Source organism: Plutella xylostella, chromosome 17 (genome assembly GCF_932276165.1).
Source record: "Plutella xylostella chromosome 17, ilPluXylo3.1, whole genome shotgun sequence".
Lineage (NCBI taxonomy): Eukaryota > Metazoa > Arthropoda > Insecta > Lepidoptera > Plutellidae > Plutella > Plutella xylostella.
The window spans coordinates 5,740,131-5,760,186 of NC_063997.1; the positions used below are offsets into that span (position 1 = coordinate 5,740,131).

A 20,056-nucleotide genomic window follows, 5' to 3' on the forward strand; every position below is an offset into this window, starting at 1 on the left:
TGGAGTAGAAAGGTTCTGGAGTGGAGACCCCGTGTCGGCAAACGGCGTGTCGGTCGCCCCCCAACCCGTTGGTCTGATGATCTGCGGAAGGTAGCGGGAAGCCGCTGGATGCAGATGGCGGGTGACCGTTTGGGGTGACGATCGTTAGGAGAGGCCTATGTCCAACAGTGGACTACGGAAGGCTGAGAGAGAGAGAGAGAGAGAGAACACTGACACAGTTGAAATAACTTTAGTTTGTTTTCTAAAATAAGTAAATATTGCTATTGGCTGGCATAGATATCCGTTGCTCTTGCTCCGTTATTAAAACGGAATCATAAAAAAATAAATTTAATTCAATCATATTTTATTAAATAAATGCCGGATATTCGGATTTTTATATTCAATATGTGAAAAATTTCATTACGAATTTTATGTCACAAATTGAACGAGCTCCTGATACGACTGAATTCTCATTCCGACTGAACATTGAACAACTTTACTCTTCTTACTCAACGAAAACCAAGAAAATGATAACATATCTCTCTATCTGTATCATACTTTATCATCCCTAACCATAGAACAACGCGGACTCGGGTGTACCCTCGGGAAGCGCCATAGCGATCTTTCTTGATACAAAAAAGTCTGCCAATTTTTGCGGGGGGAAATTTTACCGTTTACCATGATTATGTCTCATGGGACATATCATTATGAGTTTTAATTCCCAGCAATAAGGGTTACGTGAAGTGACATTTAATAATGAACACAGTGTCTTCATTTTTCTTGCCAATGGATGTGACAATTATCGATAAGTGTTATCGATGAATTCGAGAACATGGGTTAGAAATACTAATTTCAAATTAATTAGGTATAGTTAAATTTACTTAGAAATGATTAATAAACGAAGTCACCCGCTTTTCGCTGTACATTTATACTCACGTGATAGGTCGCGAGCCGTATCGCCGTTTTTGAATGAGTACAATGCACTGAAGTTGTCGAGTGAGTGGGCAACCCGACGGTCAGATGCATTCAAGCTGGCCCTTCGGGCGGCCTCTGACTAGGCTTAACGACTGCTGCTGAAGCAGCAACCGGGACCCACGGCTTAACGTCCCGTCGGAATCACGGAAGCGTCCAGAAAAGAAGCATTTGAAATCGGTAACTCATGCTGTACCTACCAATGGCTGACCGTGTCAGTTGTTGCTTAACCTCAGTGATCAGTTACGATTACTGAAGCCAATTCGACTACGGACGCTTCCCAACTATGACCTTTTTTGTCGATTAATACATATCTACATACCGGTACATCACTATTGCATTTTTTTGACATTGGTTGCTAGGAAACAGCTAATAACAATAAACCATGACCAAATCTGTGATCAAATCCGGAATCCGGATATTCTATGAATTGAAGCTGTCATTTTAGTATGTAAACAAATCATTTTCTATGAAACGAACGCTGTGCCAACTAGATTGAGTCTAGTGAAAATTGAGACTGCAACTAGTTTTTATAAATCGGTGGGCCTTTCTGGCCTACCACCCCGCCAGAGGGGAACGTCTGCCTATTTCGTCTCCAGACCATTCATACTCAATGTCCCTAACCTAACAAAACATTTATACAAATAGTTACCTAAATAGTAATAACAAACAAAACAAACACTCACACCTTGTACTAATGTACTCCCTTGCGGGGTAGGCAGAGGAGCATTGCTGCACCCACAAATAGTAATAAGTAATATATAAGTACCTTATTTATTTCCTTATTTATCCTTATTTATCCCCAACCGCACCACACACTTATAGTTAAGCAGTACCTTAGTAATATAGTTATAGTTATCGCACACAGCGTCTTCAACAAGTCCAATGTCGGTAACATTTAGAATCAAATCGTACCTTCCCATTTATATTCAAATGGGACCTAGTTCCACCGGCCCCTGGGGGTCACTCTATAAGACGAAAAATAAAGTTTCACATCGCTACTACGCGAGCCACGACTCTATCTCGTTGTATTAACGTTCTGATTGCATGACAGATCCCGCTAGTTTATTTTTCGTCAGTATAGAGTAACCCTCTCGGTCCGCAATCAGATGGAGAGGCTTCATGTGGCGACATAGGTACATTGTTATTTGCATTTTACCTATTACTCAACGCAACTATGCAACGTTACTGTGCAAAAGTATCAAGAGAGAGAGGCTAATTATATACATGTGGACTCCGCTTTTATCAATTTAACCCATAAGACAAAGGTACCTTGTGTTACGGGCGAAAACCAATGAAAAAATGTATTACTTAAGGCTCAATTGATTTCGAACTTTTTTGTTCATATACCTAGGTACTACATCATATCCATAAGACACATATGTCGCCACACTTTGTTACCCTGTGTGCAAACCTAAGATGGACGTTATAACTTTATCCATCGAGTAAAAGCTACTATGGATCATTACACATAGGTCTTTTCAACGCTGATCAAATGCTTCCCATATTTTTTATCGACAGCCAGGTAGCCGTAAAAAAATCAGGCTTAAAAATGTAACTCCGCTTTTCAAATCCAAGCTTATCCTTTTATGTAAAACATGTCTTTGCACTCATATGATTTGAATGAAAAATGAGCGCTGGTCCGCCCGATGCGCTGCCCACTCAAAAGATTAGAAAGTATGAATACAACGGAAAATTTAAGCTCATTTTAAAGTGATTATACATAGGTATACATTATATTATGCAAGTATCTTTAAAAACGCGATAATTTGGTTGCAGAAATAAACCATAATTATGATTTATAATTAGGTGATTCCTCAAACGATAAAAATCGCGGGGAAATGGTATGAATAGCGCGACATAAAAATCGTCATGCAAAATGCAAAGTCAAGTTTTGACATAAACAAGGACAATCAACCAAAGGAGAACGGCAGTGGGCGTACCGCCTTTTTTTTGGAGCGTTTCAGAACCATGTTTTCACCATTTATTAATACAGTATAGATAAGGTATTTTCAGTAATTACAATATTTTTAGAAGTCGGGGGAAAAGAAAAAATGATAAATGAAGAATATTTAAATCTAAGGATAATGGAACGTAAAAACAAACATATAGAGAACGGAACGTAACAACAGTGGTGCCAGACCTCGGAATATTACCAGCAAATCCGAGCAAAAAAGTAATCGAATAGAAATATCGATACATTCTTAAATACAAAAGATATTTTATTTATCAATAAATTACATGTTCTGGTACTATTTGTGCCAAAACTAGTACATTTGGTTTATAAAATATCATTATATTTAAGTCTTGAAGACTTTTATCCATAGTAAACCATTTTATTTTTCTCTTTATTCGATTCACTATAATCGATATTTTTTGAATATTTAAATCTAATAACACTGAATCTTGCTTGTCAATCTTGTCATAGTAGTTGTTATTTCATTTTCATTACCTAACCTAATTATTTAATATTTTGAATACCGCTGAAACTGCTGAAGATATAGAACAAATGTGAATAAGGGGAGAACCAGACCCGGTTACTGTTCCACCTCCCCGGCAGGCTCCCGTCCCACTTCTTCATCAGGAACCTGCAGAAGCAGCAGAACAAGAACACGCAAAATCCTGACAATATTTTCTATGAACCATAGGATGATAAATACCTAAGTCAAATATGAGAAGAGCAACTGCGTTCTGCAGTTCGAATCCCGGCGCTGACATGTACCAATGTGTTCTTTGAATTTAATTAAAATGTATACCATCACACTTACAGTGAAGGAAACCTGCATACCTATCTAGATTTAGCACATCTAGAGAGCCAGGTGCAGGTACTTACACCCCAACAGAGAATAGAATAGAGTAGGTAATAGGAACATAAAATTCCTAAAGTTGATTCCAGGCAAATTATGTTATGTAAATAAAACAATGATCTTTTAAACAGTATATTTTATTTCATTACATTACTCGCCAAATGCATACCCATATACTAGAACCTTTACATATAGCATTTCGAAATGGCATAGCAGATCCCTGTTGCGGAATGGCAATTTAAAACTTCAGAAGTTGGATAAGTATAACATTATTCCATGATGAAAGTAGTAGCCTGATCTAGTCGATAATATTAATAAAATCATTATATTTATTATGTACCTACGTTGCACGTCCCGTATTTATTTAAACGTAAACATATAACTTGATATACCTAACATATTATTATTCACGTTGTTCGCTTGTTCCTTGTTCGTCTTGTGTTGTTCAAGTGTTGACATGGTGTTGACGTTTAGTTGTTGACATGACACATTTTTTTATCATTTCAATTTTTCTGCTCTGGTTTGTCAATTTTTATCATTATACTGAGATCCAACCTAGACATTTATGACGTAAATCACAGAGTACTTGGCATAAACATTACTTCACTTGACGTTCCATTCTTCCTGTATGAATGTTTACGTTCCATTGCGACTACATTTTAAAGATTCTTTTTTTCCGTTTTTCTCTTTTCTCCCAGCTTCTAAAAATCTTGTAATTAATTGACTTGTGTACCTGTACAGTATCTCTCTAATCATGGTACTTTCATTACGGAACCCGTCATTTCCATAGTGGTACAAAACGTCCTTAGAACCCTGCCTTTGTCCTTTCACAAACAAATAAAAACTGTGTAGCAACCTACCTACTTCACTGAGATTATATTGTTCTGTGTCAGTTTAATCAAATCTGTTTATCGAGAGTAAACTTTTTTTTTGTATCGCTATTAATTTCAGCGCGTAGGTACCTATACCCAATTTAAATTGCTGTAAAGCTTCTCTAAGAAAAATGAATTTCTTTTACAAAGCTAAGACTGGTCAAAGCTTTTGTAAGCCAATATCTGAAAGAAAATGAAAATGTTTGGCTTTATTGACAGAATTGTTAATGGGTCTGGTATTTTAGAAGATGTATTACAAAAACAAAGATGTTTTTTCGGTTCATCAATTTTAATATCTGTAGGGTGAACAGACACATCTGTCAACAGAAAGCTTAGAATAGGATTATCTGGAGACGTAAAATATTTCTGTAGGGATATAAATCACATTTTATATTATAACTTACTGCTTATTTATATCATAATGTTTTATATTTAAAGGTAAGTATTCATAATTTTATCTTGAAATGATTAAACAATTCGATTTGTGGATTCTGAGAAACGTATGTCCAAGAATTTACCCTACCCTAGTTAAAAAAGATGAATATAGGGCTAATTCTCGAATTCTATACGTTTCCCAGAATCGAAACTAGGGTGAGGATTACTCTATATACTAACGAAAAACGAACGAACGAGAGCTGTCGTGCCATCGGCAATTCTAAAATAAATAAATAAATATGTGGGGACATCTCACACAAGTCACACATGGCCATCCGACCCCAAGCTAGACAGAACCTGTGTTATGGGTGTCGGACAGCTGATATATCTACACAAATACATAGATAGATAGATACTAAATATAAATATCAACACCCAAGACCCGAGTACAAATATCTGTCTTTAAACAAATATCTGCCCCAGCCGGGAATCGAACCCGGGACCTTCGGCTCAGTAGTCAGGGTCACTAACCACTACGCCATTCTAATAGATAATAGAGAGATAGAGTTGTGGCTCGCGCAGCAGCGCTCTGAAACTTCGTTTTTCATCATATAGAGTGGCCCCCAGATCGGAATTACGGGGTTTTAGGCTACACTGCTCATGCTCACAGCACTTGCTCTATAACGATGCATGATAGAATTTGAAGCCGTGAACGTGGCTGAAACCTGCAATTATTCAGCAATACACATTTGGTTGAATGGTCAAAGTCACAGGTGCAAGTCAATCAGACAAACCGGTCATTAAATGACGTTTAACGCAGTAATCGTCAATGTCCCCATTGGAAAAGGCCAACTCGTCGCCCGAGATGAACGACAAACGCGTTTTCGCTACGTGAGGTAACGTAATGCGATCTACCAAGTACTCGGGTGGATAATTAGGTGGATAATGTTCGGGTGGATGCTCTTAGCATTAAGCCCACCTTTTGTACATATATTTTTTTATATTTGTGCAATAAAGAATTGAATAATCACAATCATGATTAACCCTAGAGTAGTCGCGCCATTTTTTGTGACGCGAGTGCTCGCGTGGCGGCATTTTGCCGCCCATATTAAAATGTACTTTTTGGACACTTAATAATTACGAAAACTTATAAATGCATATAATTTGAATAAAATGAATCATATGGTATTAGAAAAAGTAATATTTATAGTTTTTATATTATAATTGTTCAATAAATGAGCTATCGTTCATGCTTTGGGAAAAAATTTGATCTTTTAGGTATAAATTTGTCTTAAGCCACACAAAATCAACAAATCTCAAAATTATTAAAAAAAATTGACGTTATCGTTATCTACAGCATTTATTTTAGCAACACAGTACTGAAACATGAACACAAAGTGTTCGTTGCACATTAACTTTCTTCATGTATTGCACCCTTTTTTGACCTGCTATTTTTCTTATATGGACATAGTTATAGGCATGTACCCTCTCTTCTTTAGGGTGTTTTTTGTTGGTCCGGTGGTACAAAACGGGAGATTTGTACCACCGGACCAATAAAAAACACTTATGTACTGTCCATATGTAAGATTCTATTGTTATACGTGGTGTAGTTATAGGCAGAGCTATTTTTTCCAGGTAAATTCTTCGTAAAATTAACTTGGTAGTGAATTAACAAAGTTATATCGTAAATCGAATGTAAACTGAAATAGACACATACCTAAATTAATTTACATTATTATTACCCAAAAAGACTGAAAAAATAACAATATTTCATATCAATTGTAAAAAAAATAACTTTAATTTCACTGACGCGAGTGCTCGCGCAGTGAGCATTTTGCCGCCCCGTGCGACACACTCTCTTCAATTCTCTCTTCCTGCTGTATCCTGTGCACTGAATTTCTTCAAATTTACGTAACATGTAGGAGAAGACCGAGAGGGCAGCTACATGGACGCTGGACCTTGAGGAGTGTATAGTTCACAAAATAATAAACATTATTTGCTGAGGGCGGCAAAATGCTCATAGCGCGAGCACTCTAGGGTTAACGTAAATAATAATATTATATCTCTCTATATGCCTCACGAGTACATTTTAGGATTGTTGATGCGACTTTAAAATAATTTATCAATTTACACTTTTAAAAGACAGCCCCTTTTAACCAATTCCCATTTACACTTTTAAAAGACTTTTGGCTTTACCACATTCCTGAAGTGTACAGAATGGACGCACTTGCACTGAACTTATGTATTTCCCATACTGCTGATTTTTACTTTGATTTGAAGTATGTACTTGCAGTATGGCGCGTTGGAACAAAATACAAATTGAAACAAAAGTTTGTTTACATGGTGCTCGCTTTCAAGAGCCACGACATATGCAATGTGCTGTGCTACTGCTGTTGTTGCAGCATAAATAGCCGTTCGTGACTTCTTCTTGCCTCCCTTCTGTAGGTACCCCACCTGTGACCTGAGGGGTCACTATATAAATCGAAAAACGATTGAATCTAAAATGTCTCGCAGACTGCACATTTATTGCAACGAGATAGAGTAGCGGTTAGCTCCTAAACTTCGTTTCTCTAAGCTTCGGAGCGCTGCGCTAACCACGGTCACGACTCGCATCTCGTTGTATTAAGCTTACCGTACTCATTGTATTACAACTCTCTTTCGTTTGTTTTTCGATTTCTCCGAAAGGAGGCGACTCAGTGGGTCACACTTACTTAACTACACTCACGAGCAATGAAAAAGTTCCAGTGACTTATGTAACGTCAATAGTGGTAGCTGCTGCATACTTTCGTTCAACGTCTTTTGATAATTCTTTACTTCCCCTTTTTTCATATTCCACTTCTGCCTCACCCTATTTACTTCCCCCCTAACATCCTCTGATCTTCCTCCAGCATGCCTGGAGCCCTACGCGACGGAGACAGCCATGCGCGAGTGCCACGGCAAGCGGCGCTGCGTGCTGTCCGCCGACGCCAACATGTTCGGACGGCCCTGCAAGTCCGGTTCACGGACCTATTTGAAGGTCGTCTACACTTGCGGTAAGATTCATTTGAGCATGTACAGGGTGTTGCAAAAACGGTATAGTAAGCCGAAACCTACATGTGCAGCATGATATATCTAAGCTCGAAAATAAAATCAAAATTTCAAAATCATGCTGCACATGTAGCTTTCGGCTTACTATACCCTTTTTGCAACATCCTGTATAAGGGTGGATACATGCTGCTGTAGCGTAACCTGCAATGCAAGAAATTCCCAAAGTTAGGATTTGTTCATTGTAGTCTACACGGTTCGTGCAAGGAGTTAATACTTTGCGTGTTATATTGCATGTCACGTTAAGTCAGTGTGTATCCACCCTGATATTTATTTAGATACGTGTATTTTTCAAGATAAAAGGATGACTCAGCGTAATTTTATACATTTGGGCGGCATGTTCACATCTTGATCGATGACTAGTTATTTATCTTAAGTTCAAAAGTAAAAAAAAAAATAAGCATCGCTATACAGCGGGGTAACGCGGCCAGCGTCTTGGGTACCCTACCCGACAGTGGCAGCGATCTGGCCAGCATCTTCTTTTTAGTTTAATTTTAATTTTACATTAGTTAGTTTTAGCTAGGCATTAATAATTATAATTTAATCAAGAAGTACTATGTAACTAATAAAATAACCGATTTTTTTATTTAAAAAAAATTACACCGATTTCCATACCTGTATCGAGAAGATCAATCATACCTATATTTTTAAAAACGCTATTTTTAAAGTTGATATTGTTCATTTCTACAGGGTGTTGCATATAAAAATATTTCCTTTTTCGCAGTAAATGAGATATGCTATAAATGTAGAATATAATACTTAAATAATTTATATATATCTACTTAATAGTTTACCTCAGGATATACGACAAGAGCCTATGTTATCTAAATTTAAAACTAAATTAAAAAAATATTTTTTGCTTAACTTACCTTGATACAAGTTCACCTCAGATTATAATTTTATTATTTGTTGTGATATTACCAATTATGTATAACAATACCTAAAACATAAAAAAGTATTTTGTTTAGTATAAGAGACTCCGATCCCACAGGCAAATTGTATACAAACAGTTTTGTGGGACTCATTGTAAAACTACAACTAATATGTAAGCTTAATAAATAAATAAATAATAATAAATAAATAAATAATAATAATATGAACATAATTACATATTATAATATGTTAATGCTTTTATAAGTTTATAATCAAAATATTGTGATATTATACTATATCACAATATTTTGATACTCAAGTATTGAGGTCAATTTATACGGTTGGCAGAAATAGAACTTATCCTTATAAGTGCTGACTTAGTAACATAATAATCGTGTAAGAAGGACTCAAGACCGGAAATATATTTCCATGATGAGTTTGAAATCTTAAGATAGCTGGCGAGAAAGGATTTCCAATTTACTTAGTTCCTTTATTGAAGTTGCTTAGTTTATTTCTATTTGCTTTTGTAAATGTCGGTCTATTGTGACGGCAGACACAATCAAAGTTCTAGATTGAAATACGAGTTTTGGGCGAATTTCGCTGTTGTCCTAATTTGTAGAAATGATGATTTACTCGCTTAAGTAATTGTACGTCTAAAATGCTGTTTATGTTGATGTGAGAGATGTTTGGTGTGTTAACACTATAGGTTGATCAGTGCTACACTAGTGCACGGCATATAATACGATAGTATAAGGCAGAGAAATCTGACCCCTGTCAGAAGCATTGTTACTATATGAGAGAGGGGTCAGGTTTCTTTTCACATGACCATACCGCAGCAAAAACTTTAAAACCAACTGACGGGTGGTGACAATATATTTATAATTATATTATGACATGTAATCATTTAAGCTTGATTTGTGTGGACTATGGACTTATCGAAAAAAAAACTGTGATTCATCTATTATAAGTTCATGAGCATTTAGCATAATCTTAGTTCATCAAATTCACATAAAAAATCTTCAATAGTTTGAAATACCTAGTATATTTTAAATGCATGAACTGTAGATATTAATGAGGAAGGGCACACAAGATACAAAATAAAACAAATTTTAAATGAAAAAGTATACCCTCATTCAACTCGGCTAAATCTGTTGGTGACATGACTGTAATATGTCAAAGGGTATCGAAACAAAGCGACACTAACCTTCCAAACAAAACAAGTGCTTTGAAGCTCAGAAAAAAGGACAGTGAATAAAGGGCGCATGTATACTATGTATAGTACCTAAATAAATAAATACTGTGTGTCGGGATTTATTTTGTGCTCTACTGATGCTATGGCCAATTTAATATTCAGTATTTTCTGCCGCATACATTTTTTTATGTATTTAAGTATGAGCATACGAGTATAACTTATTACAATTTAGTTAGATACCTTACCATCCCTGATGACATCCAAAGCATATCCACGAAACTGAATAGTTACAAAACAATATAATTTTAATTGGTATAATTGTCGGCAGAGTCTTCTATAATACGACAGAGAGATTCACTAAGGAAATAATAATAAAACTTTGCAGCTCTGTCTTGACGCGGTTAAGAAGTTATAAACAAAACGACTCGTCCTTTGACGCTCTCAATTAACTCGCGATAAATTGGATTTAAACAGTGAATCGCCTCAAAATTTGAAAGCTACTTTAAAACGTTTCAATTTTCAGTTTTGACCTGAGCAACAGTCGAGCGTTCATTACGGCATCTAATTGTACTGTTCTATCTACTTTGTTATTTATTTCATTCATTATTATTCCATAAATTTCATAAGTAACTAGAAGTTTTTGATTATATACCTATGCTAGCATGTCTTCTTTACATTCGTTAGTTAGTTCTCCATTAACAAAATGTACGAAAACTGTTAACTTTGTCTCGTTTCAGCATAACTTCAAAATATACAAGATCCTCTTGGATTTTCTACGAAATGCAAACTAGCTTTACGTGCTGTGGACAAACATAATAGTGGCTTGTTTGCGATTTCTGAAGCCCCATTCTGGACAAGACTTTTGTAGTCTATATTTCCAAGTCCGATTATAGCAAGTCTTTTGCAGTGGTATTTCCAGTCTGGCTGGCGTCAATAATAAATTCCCGGTTATAAAAATGCGGGACGGGCCAGGGACAGTCGGCGAAATTTCCATCTTTATTTTATTATGGACCTGTACCACGGTATATATTATACTGTCGTTGTTTTGGCTATAAACGTGTTTGGAATTTTTGCGTATTTGTTCTAGGCTGGACTTAGGTAAATAAATATGAAGAGCATGCATGTTTTAATGTGTGCTAGTAGGTACATTAGTGAATAATAATGTATTCGAAGATAAAATCTGTGAATATTTTATAAAAGATCAGACATTGTAACACCCTATTTTTAATGTAGGTACCTACATACGAATTTTAAGCACTTCCATTATTTATTTTTGAAATATTTCTCATTTTTTTATGAAAAGTGGCTGGCTCGCTTGTGAGCCACCTCTGACTACCCCTTCGGGGATTACAGTCGTGAGTGCATATGAATGTATTTCACATTTTTTACGAAACCACCTTTTTTAAAAACACCTTTTCTCAACCTAAACAGAATCTTACAACCTAAATAGCACAGAAAGGTATTATGAACAGTTTCCTCGCAAACCCGGCTCAATATTGGTTGTTCCTTTTTACCATAATGCTGACATTTCATGAATAGTTCGTTCCGAGTTAAATTTTCCAAATTGAATGGAAACCCTGGGAGTGAAACAAATTCAAATTGTTTCCCATTTGTCGATCAGCCGGCCGGAATGCTATGCTCGTTTAGTCTAATGTGTGTTCAATTGACGCGCAGCAATTTGTGTGTGTTGATTATATCAGGATCCACCATTAGTTTGTTATTGAACTCATCCCTATCTGTTTATAGCTTTGATTTGTAAAGTTAGTACTGAATTGAACTGAGAATGAAGTGTAATGTGAATATTGTCTATATAAAATTTAATGAATGGTTCAACAACGATTTAACGTTGCCCTAAATATGAAATAACGGTAGGTATAGACTTTTAAATTATAATAGGTACGGTGGCGGTGGCGGTGGTGGTATAATAGGTACGCTATTTTAAAAACTCCGCCTGTATACTTTTAGGCGCAGGCCACCGTACATTAAAATTAAAGATGTGTTCTGTTCTGATCTGTAAATTATAGATTAAGGGCTGATTTTTCAATAGTCAGAGAAATTTCATCTACCCTAATGTAAAACAAATCTCATGGTAACTAACCTAGTAATTGTAATAGCTCTTTATTTACCTGGCAGTGCCGCGGACAGTGCTGAAAGAGAGGTTCGAGAGTGCCCCGGAAGAGGACGAGGCGGCCCACGACGTCTCTGAACTAGAACACGACGACCTGGGTAAGTCTTCTGTCTCTAGGTATAGTGTTTATTGAATGCTGGCTCTGTAGCACAGGGCGCTATTAAGACGTGACAAGAGTTCTCCGTCGCGCTCGCTCTTGAGGCTGCGCGATGTGAGTGAGCGCGATGCAAAACTCTTGTCACGTCTTAAATGCGCCCTGTACTAGCCCTTCTGATGATACAATGATAAAGGTCAAGGAGATGTAAAGCCGAACACACCATAATAATTACAATTAAAAGCACATTGAAAGTTGGTCATTACAGTCGAGCTAGACTAGTGTTTACACAATACCTAGAGGAGTTTAAAATATATATACTTAGGTGTAATATATCAAAAAATATCAAAAAACGTCACGGCATTCAGCATTTCAAAAAGAGTTTTTTTTATTTCAAGTACAATCGTCTCTTATTTGCTGAAATATGTGTGGTTGTGTGTTATGTACACTTCGCGAAAACACAGAGAAGTTTACACTAAACCGCTTCCTAGACGCGATTACAGCGAAGGATGCGGGCTTTAAATAATTATGCAGGAGCGCTTTCATGCCCCTTTGTTCCGCACAGTTTGTCGTTTGTTTGTGTTTCTATTCAATCCAAAACTTAGTACCTAAATAATACTGTCACTTATTATTGGAATAGGATTTATCGCCTACTACGATGTAGGTAGTACCTACTAGGTACCTATGTGTTACAAAAAAATACTTACGTTAAAAAGAGCCTAATAATTTTCCCATAATGCTCATGTTACTTTAAATTGAAATATTTTTATAACGAGGTTTAACAATGAATTCAGCAGGCTTTTGTGTGCAGAATTACACAATAAATTTTAAAGTATGTGGCTGCCGTGTTTTATGAATAAAAACGTGGTCCCTGCGGTCACACGCAAAACTTGCATTAAATTATTAATTTATGCTAACTGAAACATGATTTTTGCCCTGCATTAGTTAAACAGTAGAAATTTAAATGATCAAATTGCTGATTCAGTAATGTGTACCTTTTTGTTGCAAAGTGTAATGGTTTACACTGAGTTAGGATTTACAACAGCATGACGTAAATAAAAAGTACATAGGTAGTTATATTTTATTATGTAGGATCAAAAAGGCAAAATCACATATTACATGCTCAATACAAAATACTCGTAGCTACTACTATTATGACTTAACAAAATAGGAGCTTTCTACGTAATATTGTAAATAATTTTAGATTAAATCCACCTATTGAACTTAACTTTAACTTCAACTAACAGGTATTTTATAGTAGTACTAAAAAATATCATAAATAAATACAGTACAGATAAATTAATAGTACTTTTAATCCAACTCCAATTTATTTCCACAAACTCTTAACAGCAATCTTAAAGTACTGAAGCTGAAATAAGTCTTGCGAATGGCTGCTTTAGTCCACAACAAGAGCAAAGGAAAATCAAACGAACGCTTTACAACTGACAGCTCTATAGAGGGGAACTATAAAGTCAATCACAACAGTACGCGAAGTGCAATATCATAAATCGGTCTCCGGCAAGGCTGTACGGTTTATTGCCGGCTTGTAAAGGTGTTAGCCGCAATCTGGCGAGTTGGATTACTGTATTTGTTCTGCTTTGATCTGTATTTTTTGTTTTACTTATTTATAAATTATACTTACTAAACTCACGGGCAATGAAAAAGTTTAGGCAAAGAATTACCCTACGATACACGATAAAACTGTCTTAACGACGTCGGCCGTCTACAATGTTGAAGCACTTTGAACAGCGCTTCAGGATATTACTTACAAAAAACGTAGATATCTTGTTCAAATATTAAATTTAATACTTATTTGAAAAAAAATGGTTTGTTTGGGGTTGGTATTTTGTGAGTGGAACGTTATCATTACCCGTGAGTGTACCTATATTCAACATAACTGATGACGCTCGCTACCTGAAATAGCTCTCTTACAGGTAGGAATATCATGTAACTACAATACGTACAGTACCTACAGGTAAATTGGTTGCCTTGGCAGCGGCTGCTCAACACAACGTGTTACATAATCTATTTAATTGCCCTAAAATGAATCACCTTGGTTAACCGGGGCGCTACATTACTAATTACTTTTAAACGGTGCTAAAATGACTATTCCCTCAATCCGTAAAGTCGCTCAAATGCAATATCATAATTAAATTTCTGAAAAGGGTCAACTGTCGTATTGTAAGTCCTAGCGGGTTTACTCTTAACTGCTAATACCTCAGCGGAAAGTAATAACGGCACTCAGTCTCAGCCGCACAATAACTCCTAACAGTTTCATGATAAACTGTGTAAAGTCGAGAAAATTGTATACTGTAATGGTTTATAGCGAAACAAAAGATAAGTGGAAAAGAATCCGTTAAGTATACCTAGTTACAGCTGTAGAGTCAATTCAACCCATGAAAAAATTACCTAGGGATATATTTTTACAACATGATTTACTCTCAGAAGAACATTAGTTATATCAAAAATGATGCTGTCTATTTCCTACATTTATCAGATAATTTCATTTGATTGTAGAGTATTTATGTGTGTAATCTTTTAAAGGTTACTGAATTTCAGAAATATTTTTGTAGAAACCAGCCATCAACTTTTCTGAGACTTTATTTCAAATCAAATGAAAGTAGGTAATATGGGTTCTGCAAACAAGTTCTACATTAAAAATAGGAGAACAGTTGGTAAAGGAGATACAAACACTGGCCGTAATACTCTGCTGCAGGAGATGAACAATCTCTACGATTGGTAGGTAAGTTGTACATAATAAACTCAAAACACAAAAAAATAGACAACTGTTTGCCCCGGCAGAATTCGACATCTGGACCTTCTGCACAAGATCCAATGTTACTTGTAAAGTATAACTATTTTCAGCAATCTGTTCAGCGGGTGTTAGAAGGGAGGGATACTAAGGTGGTCAATCTCAGCAACAATTTTTCTCCAACTCACCTCCGTAAAAAAATCACGGTCCAACTATTTAGACTTGGAGAAGCTTCATACGACACTAAACCTATGACGGTGGATGATAACGACTGGTTCACTTCCACCTAATGTTTGTTGCGAGTCCAATACCGACCAATAACATCAAGTCTACGATAAAGGAGCTGGAGTGTATTTTGTTCGTATATTTTTAAAGTTTCCAAAGTTCACATTTTCCAGATAGTAAATGTCTGAAGTTTTGCAGTACATTATCTGCTCCGTGACATATGGGGCAGATATGATGCAATGCAACTACAATACGAATGAAAACTCACATTAGTACGGTTGTTTGGATTCGTTCCGTAGAGTTTCTTTCCGTTGGAAATCGCATTTTTAATGGATTTGGGAAACACTGTGTTGGTATGGTATGGTGATGGTATCAATTACTGGCAATGTTCCAAATTATGTTCAGCACAAATACAGAGTCGTGAGCACAGGATTCGAAACCTCCGTTTACGTTGCGTATTGCTTGCGTATCGTCAAATGTCAATGTCAAAATGTAAGGCAAATTTGTTAGTTTCAAAAGTGGCATTTGTTTTTTCCATGTTAGGTGGAATTTCACCAAACGCTAAACGTATTTAGTAGCCTGTCATACGTCTGTCAGTTAGTACAAAATGTATTTAAAATTTGATTTAAATACGTTTAGCGTTTGGTAAAAGTGACCCTTCGTGTAGATTCGAAAATAGTATCGAATCCTATGCTCGCTACACAGGATGATATATCTTCTGTTGTTATAGAATTATTGATCAGTATGTTGGGTCATTGACCTGCCATCCGAATTCATCGGTTATTTAGGTACACTGTTTCGGCATACACATAACAATTGAACATATGAATTTAATCCATAGATGGTCACTGATATCTCCCAAACCAGGCCACCACGTTCTATCTAATGTCACCAACAACGCAACAATCGAAAACACTATCGCACGTTCGACAATAACCAAGCAGCGTAAATATTGAAACCATTTCAAAGTCCGTGGAGGCACTAGAATATTCTTGCAGCGGACACGAGCTAGCTTTTACTGCGTGCAGTCCAGTAAAAAAGTATCTTTTCAGAGATAAAGCGGGCAAAAAGCGAGGCAAGTGTCCCGAGAAAATGTCGGTGCAACTATCTGCTGTTAAACGAGGTGTAAAACAATACTGCTAGAGAAAACTATTTGCGTAATTCCTACTTAATTCGTGTTTTATGCAATGTTCTCAGTTTTTACGCGCGCTTGCTATTTCGGCCGCCATTTTGAGATGAAATTTTTGCGTGTTTATGTTATAAATATAAGAAATGTAGAAATGTTTCTTGCAATATAGCCTCATAAATTGACATGCTAAAAAAGGAAAAAAAATACTAATCGATTATGATCTAAAATAAATAATAAAATAACAAATACAACACCGACTTCAGCATCGGTACCCATATAATAACCGAGGCAGTAATAAGCAGGGCAGAAATGGGGCGCACACTTTGCTTTGTCAGGATAAAACAGGATTAAAACATAAAAGCTTTTCCAAGAAAAATATCTCATTCACTGCCGCCCGCTAATACAATACCCCTTTCATCAAGAGAAATTGTGCTGCCGAGGTACCTCCCATTCAAATTGTACTCCGTTGAATTTTAATATGAAGCGAAATGTCTCTATATCGTGCTCATGCGGTCGTAATGAGATGCGCTATGCGAATATTTTTAGGCAGCCTCAAAAAGTTTGGAAAAATGTGCGAAAAATATGCTCAACTTATGTAAATAGTTTGGAAACAAACCAGTTTAACCAGTAAACACTTTTCTTTATTTCGATCGTAATGTGAAACACATCAAGACAGACAGAAACTTATTTTGGTAGTATTTTTTATATAATGTGTAAATTCTAACGAGGTAACTCAAATCGTTTTGAATTGCCAAAAACTAACACTGAAAACAAAAGAAAAGACGGTTTACTAGAGAGACCAAAGCTGTCGTTCTATGAGAGTCACCTAACACCCATTTTATGAGCACAAAGTTCGAAATTCAAACGAAGAAAAACAAAGCGAGCGTAGAACAAAGCGGCGCTTTCAGCCAACTTGCTCTGGTTGACTTCACAGAGGCATAGACAAGGCTGAGAACCATAGAGAGCGGTAGTCGGTCTACTTCTTTTATCGGTGGCACACATACAACCGTGAATGGAACAGTTCGTATCCAATCCAATCAGCGTACGGATTCACTGGATGAAAGTGGCTAGCTGAACAATACAAGTGGTTCTGAAACGGATACTGCGTTTTTTTGTAGGTGAGAGTGGATGTCACTTAGGCAAATGTATTTTTTCCATCACTGCAAAATATAGTGCCACAAACTTATCTGTTCCGGTGACAGCTCACGTAAATGTGTAATATTTCTTCATTCTATAAGATTTTAAGTTTGCCAGTAGTTGTAATTCGCTCTTGTGGTTTCAATAAACTCATCTAATCTATATCAATATATAATTCATTAGTAAATAATGAGATATGGATCAATTTAAGTTAAGAGAAGTTTGTGGCACTGTAATACTGAATTTAGTGTCATCGTATGATATACTGTTGAATGAACGTAGAGCATTGAAAGACAATTATTGTGTGTTATTTCATTCACAACGAAATCTGAACAGCTTTTTGCAATTGAATTTCGATTCAAAATAAAAGTATTTTTTTATCGAATCCATTCTCATATTTAAAACACGGAGTATTTTTCCCACCAGATGAGTCAAACGACCGGTGGTGGGGCGAGTCGGGCGGCCCGCCCGCCCCCGCCGTGGTGGTGCCGCCCCAGAGGCCTTCCGTGTCTACCGTCATCAACGTGACCAGCATCAGCCGGGACGACCCCCCCGCATCCCCGCCGAGACATCACCTGGCTGATAACGAAGGTACCTATTCAATTTTAGTCTGTGTTAGATCTAGCACATGGCTCCCTCCAATGGAAAGAGAGACTGAAGCTTGAAACACTTTCCACCACGATTGTCCTCTACGTATTGATAAGAGAAAGTAATTTAAGTGTCCATGATTTAATATTTGAAACTTTAATATTTTGATAACCTAAAAAACGGGTTTCATTTATCACCGCATTCCTCACCTCAAATTTGAATTAAATACCGAAGGCCCAACTCAACTGACGCGAGCGCTAATGGCTCTATATTAATTACACGCAAACCCCGCATCGAGTTCCGCCATTTGCATAATTCTAATTGAACTGATAAACGATAATCCGTCCCACAGACCAGTTCGACATGATGTACATCTACATCATCGCCGGCGCGGCCGTGGCGCTGCTGCTCTGTGTGGCTGTGGGGGTCGTGCGCTGCGTCATCCACAAGCAGAGCACAGACCAGCCCAAAGGCCCCGACGTGTCCGCCACCACGGAGATCCCTAACGGCTTCAACGACAGCATATCCGAGGTGGACAACGACATCAACATCACCAGCCTGTCCGGCCCCGTGGACACCGTCGACTCTGCCCTCAAGCCGGACGCCATGCAGTTCACCGACGTCGCTTTGAGCCCCAAAATAAACAGATACGTGGGACGCCCCGTGCCCAACACGTACCCGCACGTGAGCACCAACATGTACGGGCAAGTGGCCGAGTTCCCGCTCGAGATGCCTCTCCGGACGATGCCTCACGGCACGCTAGGCCGCGGCGTCGCGGTTAAAACACTCCCCCGAGTGCAAGTGCAAACAGAAACCGACCCTAACACAAGGAGCTTATATCGATACTCCAACGCCCAGTACTACTTCGGGTGACAAGAAGACCCGGGCCAGTGCGCGGACGTCTCCAGGACTTATTGTTTCTAGTTGTGTAGTGAAGTGACTCCACGGTGTAGTGCAGATTCGTTTAGTGAAGTTCGAACGGTACTCTTTGTTCTATTTTAAAATATGGAAACTGTGATATTAATTGAAAGCCCTCTTATTGTGTGAACTCCAGAGTCTAACATGTTGTGAGAGTATTTCGTTGAACTATAGAATTTTAATTTCAGTTGGAAATTTCACAATTTATAATGTTTACAAACAAATGACTGATGACGGTCATCATGATTGAGCCTTTTCAACTTCACCTTGTAAAAATACAAAATGTACAGAATCTTTTTATGTGAAGCATTAATTTAATTAAATAATAATTATTATACCAACATCAAAAATCTTTGCTTTATTGAAGTTATCCACACAAATTAGTAAGACATGTAAACACAAAATCTAATTTCATTCCAGCCAGTGTTTATTTCTTAAAATTTCGTAATCTACCCTTAAAATTCAATACGATCGACTTCCTTCATACACATTTTCATATTACAGCAACTTTTTATTTAACTTGCAATAGGTATGTATGCAGGTAAGTACGTACCAATCTATGTATTATAGGAAAAAAATTGTTCTAACTTATAAAAAAAACAATAAAAACACTTTATTTTTTCCCAAAATGCTCAGCATATTAATGGACCGGGTGGTCTTAACTTTCATATTGAGTTACATCGCATAACCCCTACAACCTTGCTACATAGTAGCCGAAGAGACGCAACGTGCGTCGTATCTTCATGAGTAAATTTACCCTACCGTACCTTACCCTACCTTACCTTATACCTTTAAGGGAAGGGTGCAACAATAAAAATCATCAAATTGCGGTCAGGTTGCTACCCTCAGGTGTGTAATAATCGGGTGGGCGGCGGCTCATAACTTGGGACCAGGCATTATGAAATTTTATAAATAAGATTATTTAAGTTTT

At 37.0% G+C, this 20,056-nt stretch overlaps 1 protein-coding gene across 1 annotated transcript in view; it reads left to right on the forward strand.

Moving 5' to 3' along the window:
* Positions 1–19,475, forward strand: part of LOC105383161 — a 51,354-nt gene extending 31,879 nt beyond the window's left edge. Inside the window, exons 6-9 of the mRNA XM_038108827.2 lie at positions 7,894–8,037; positions 12,288–12,380; positions 18,046–18,210; positions 18,560–19,475. Of these exons, the coding sequence (XP_037964755.2) occupies positions 7,894–8,037; positions 12,288–12,380; positions 18,046–18,210; positions 18,560–19,080 (923 nt within the window). The 3' untranslated portion in view covers positions 19,081–19,475. The remainder of the gene's footprint in view (positions 1–7,893; positions 8,038–12,287; positions 12,381–18,045; positions 18,211–18,559) is intronic.
* The last annotated feature ends 581 nt before the right edge of the window (positions 19,476–20,056 follow it).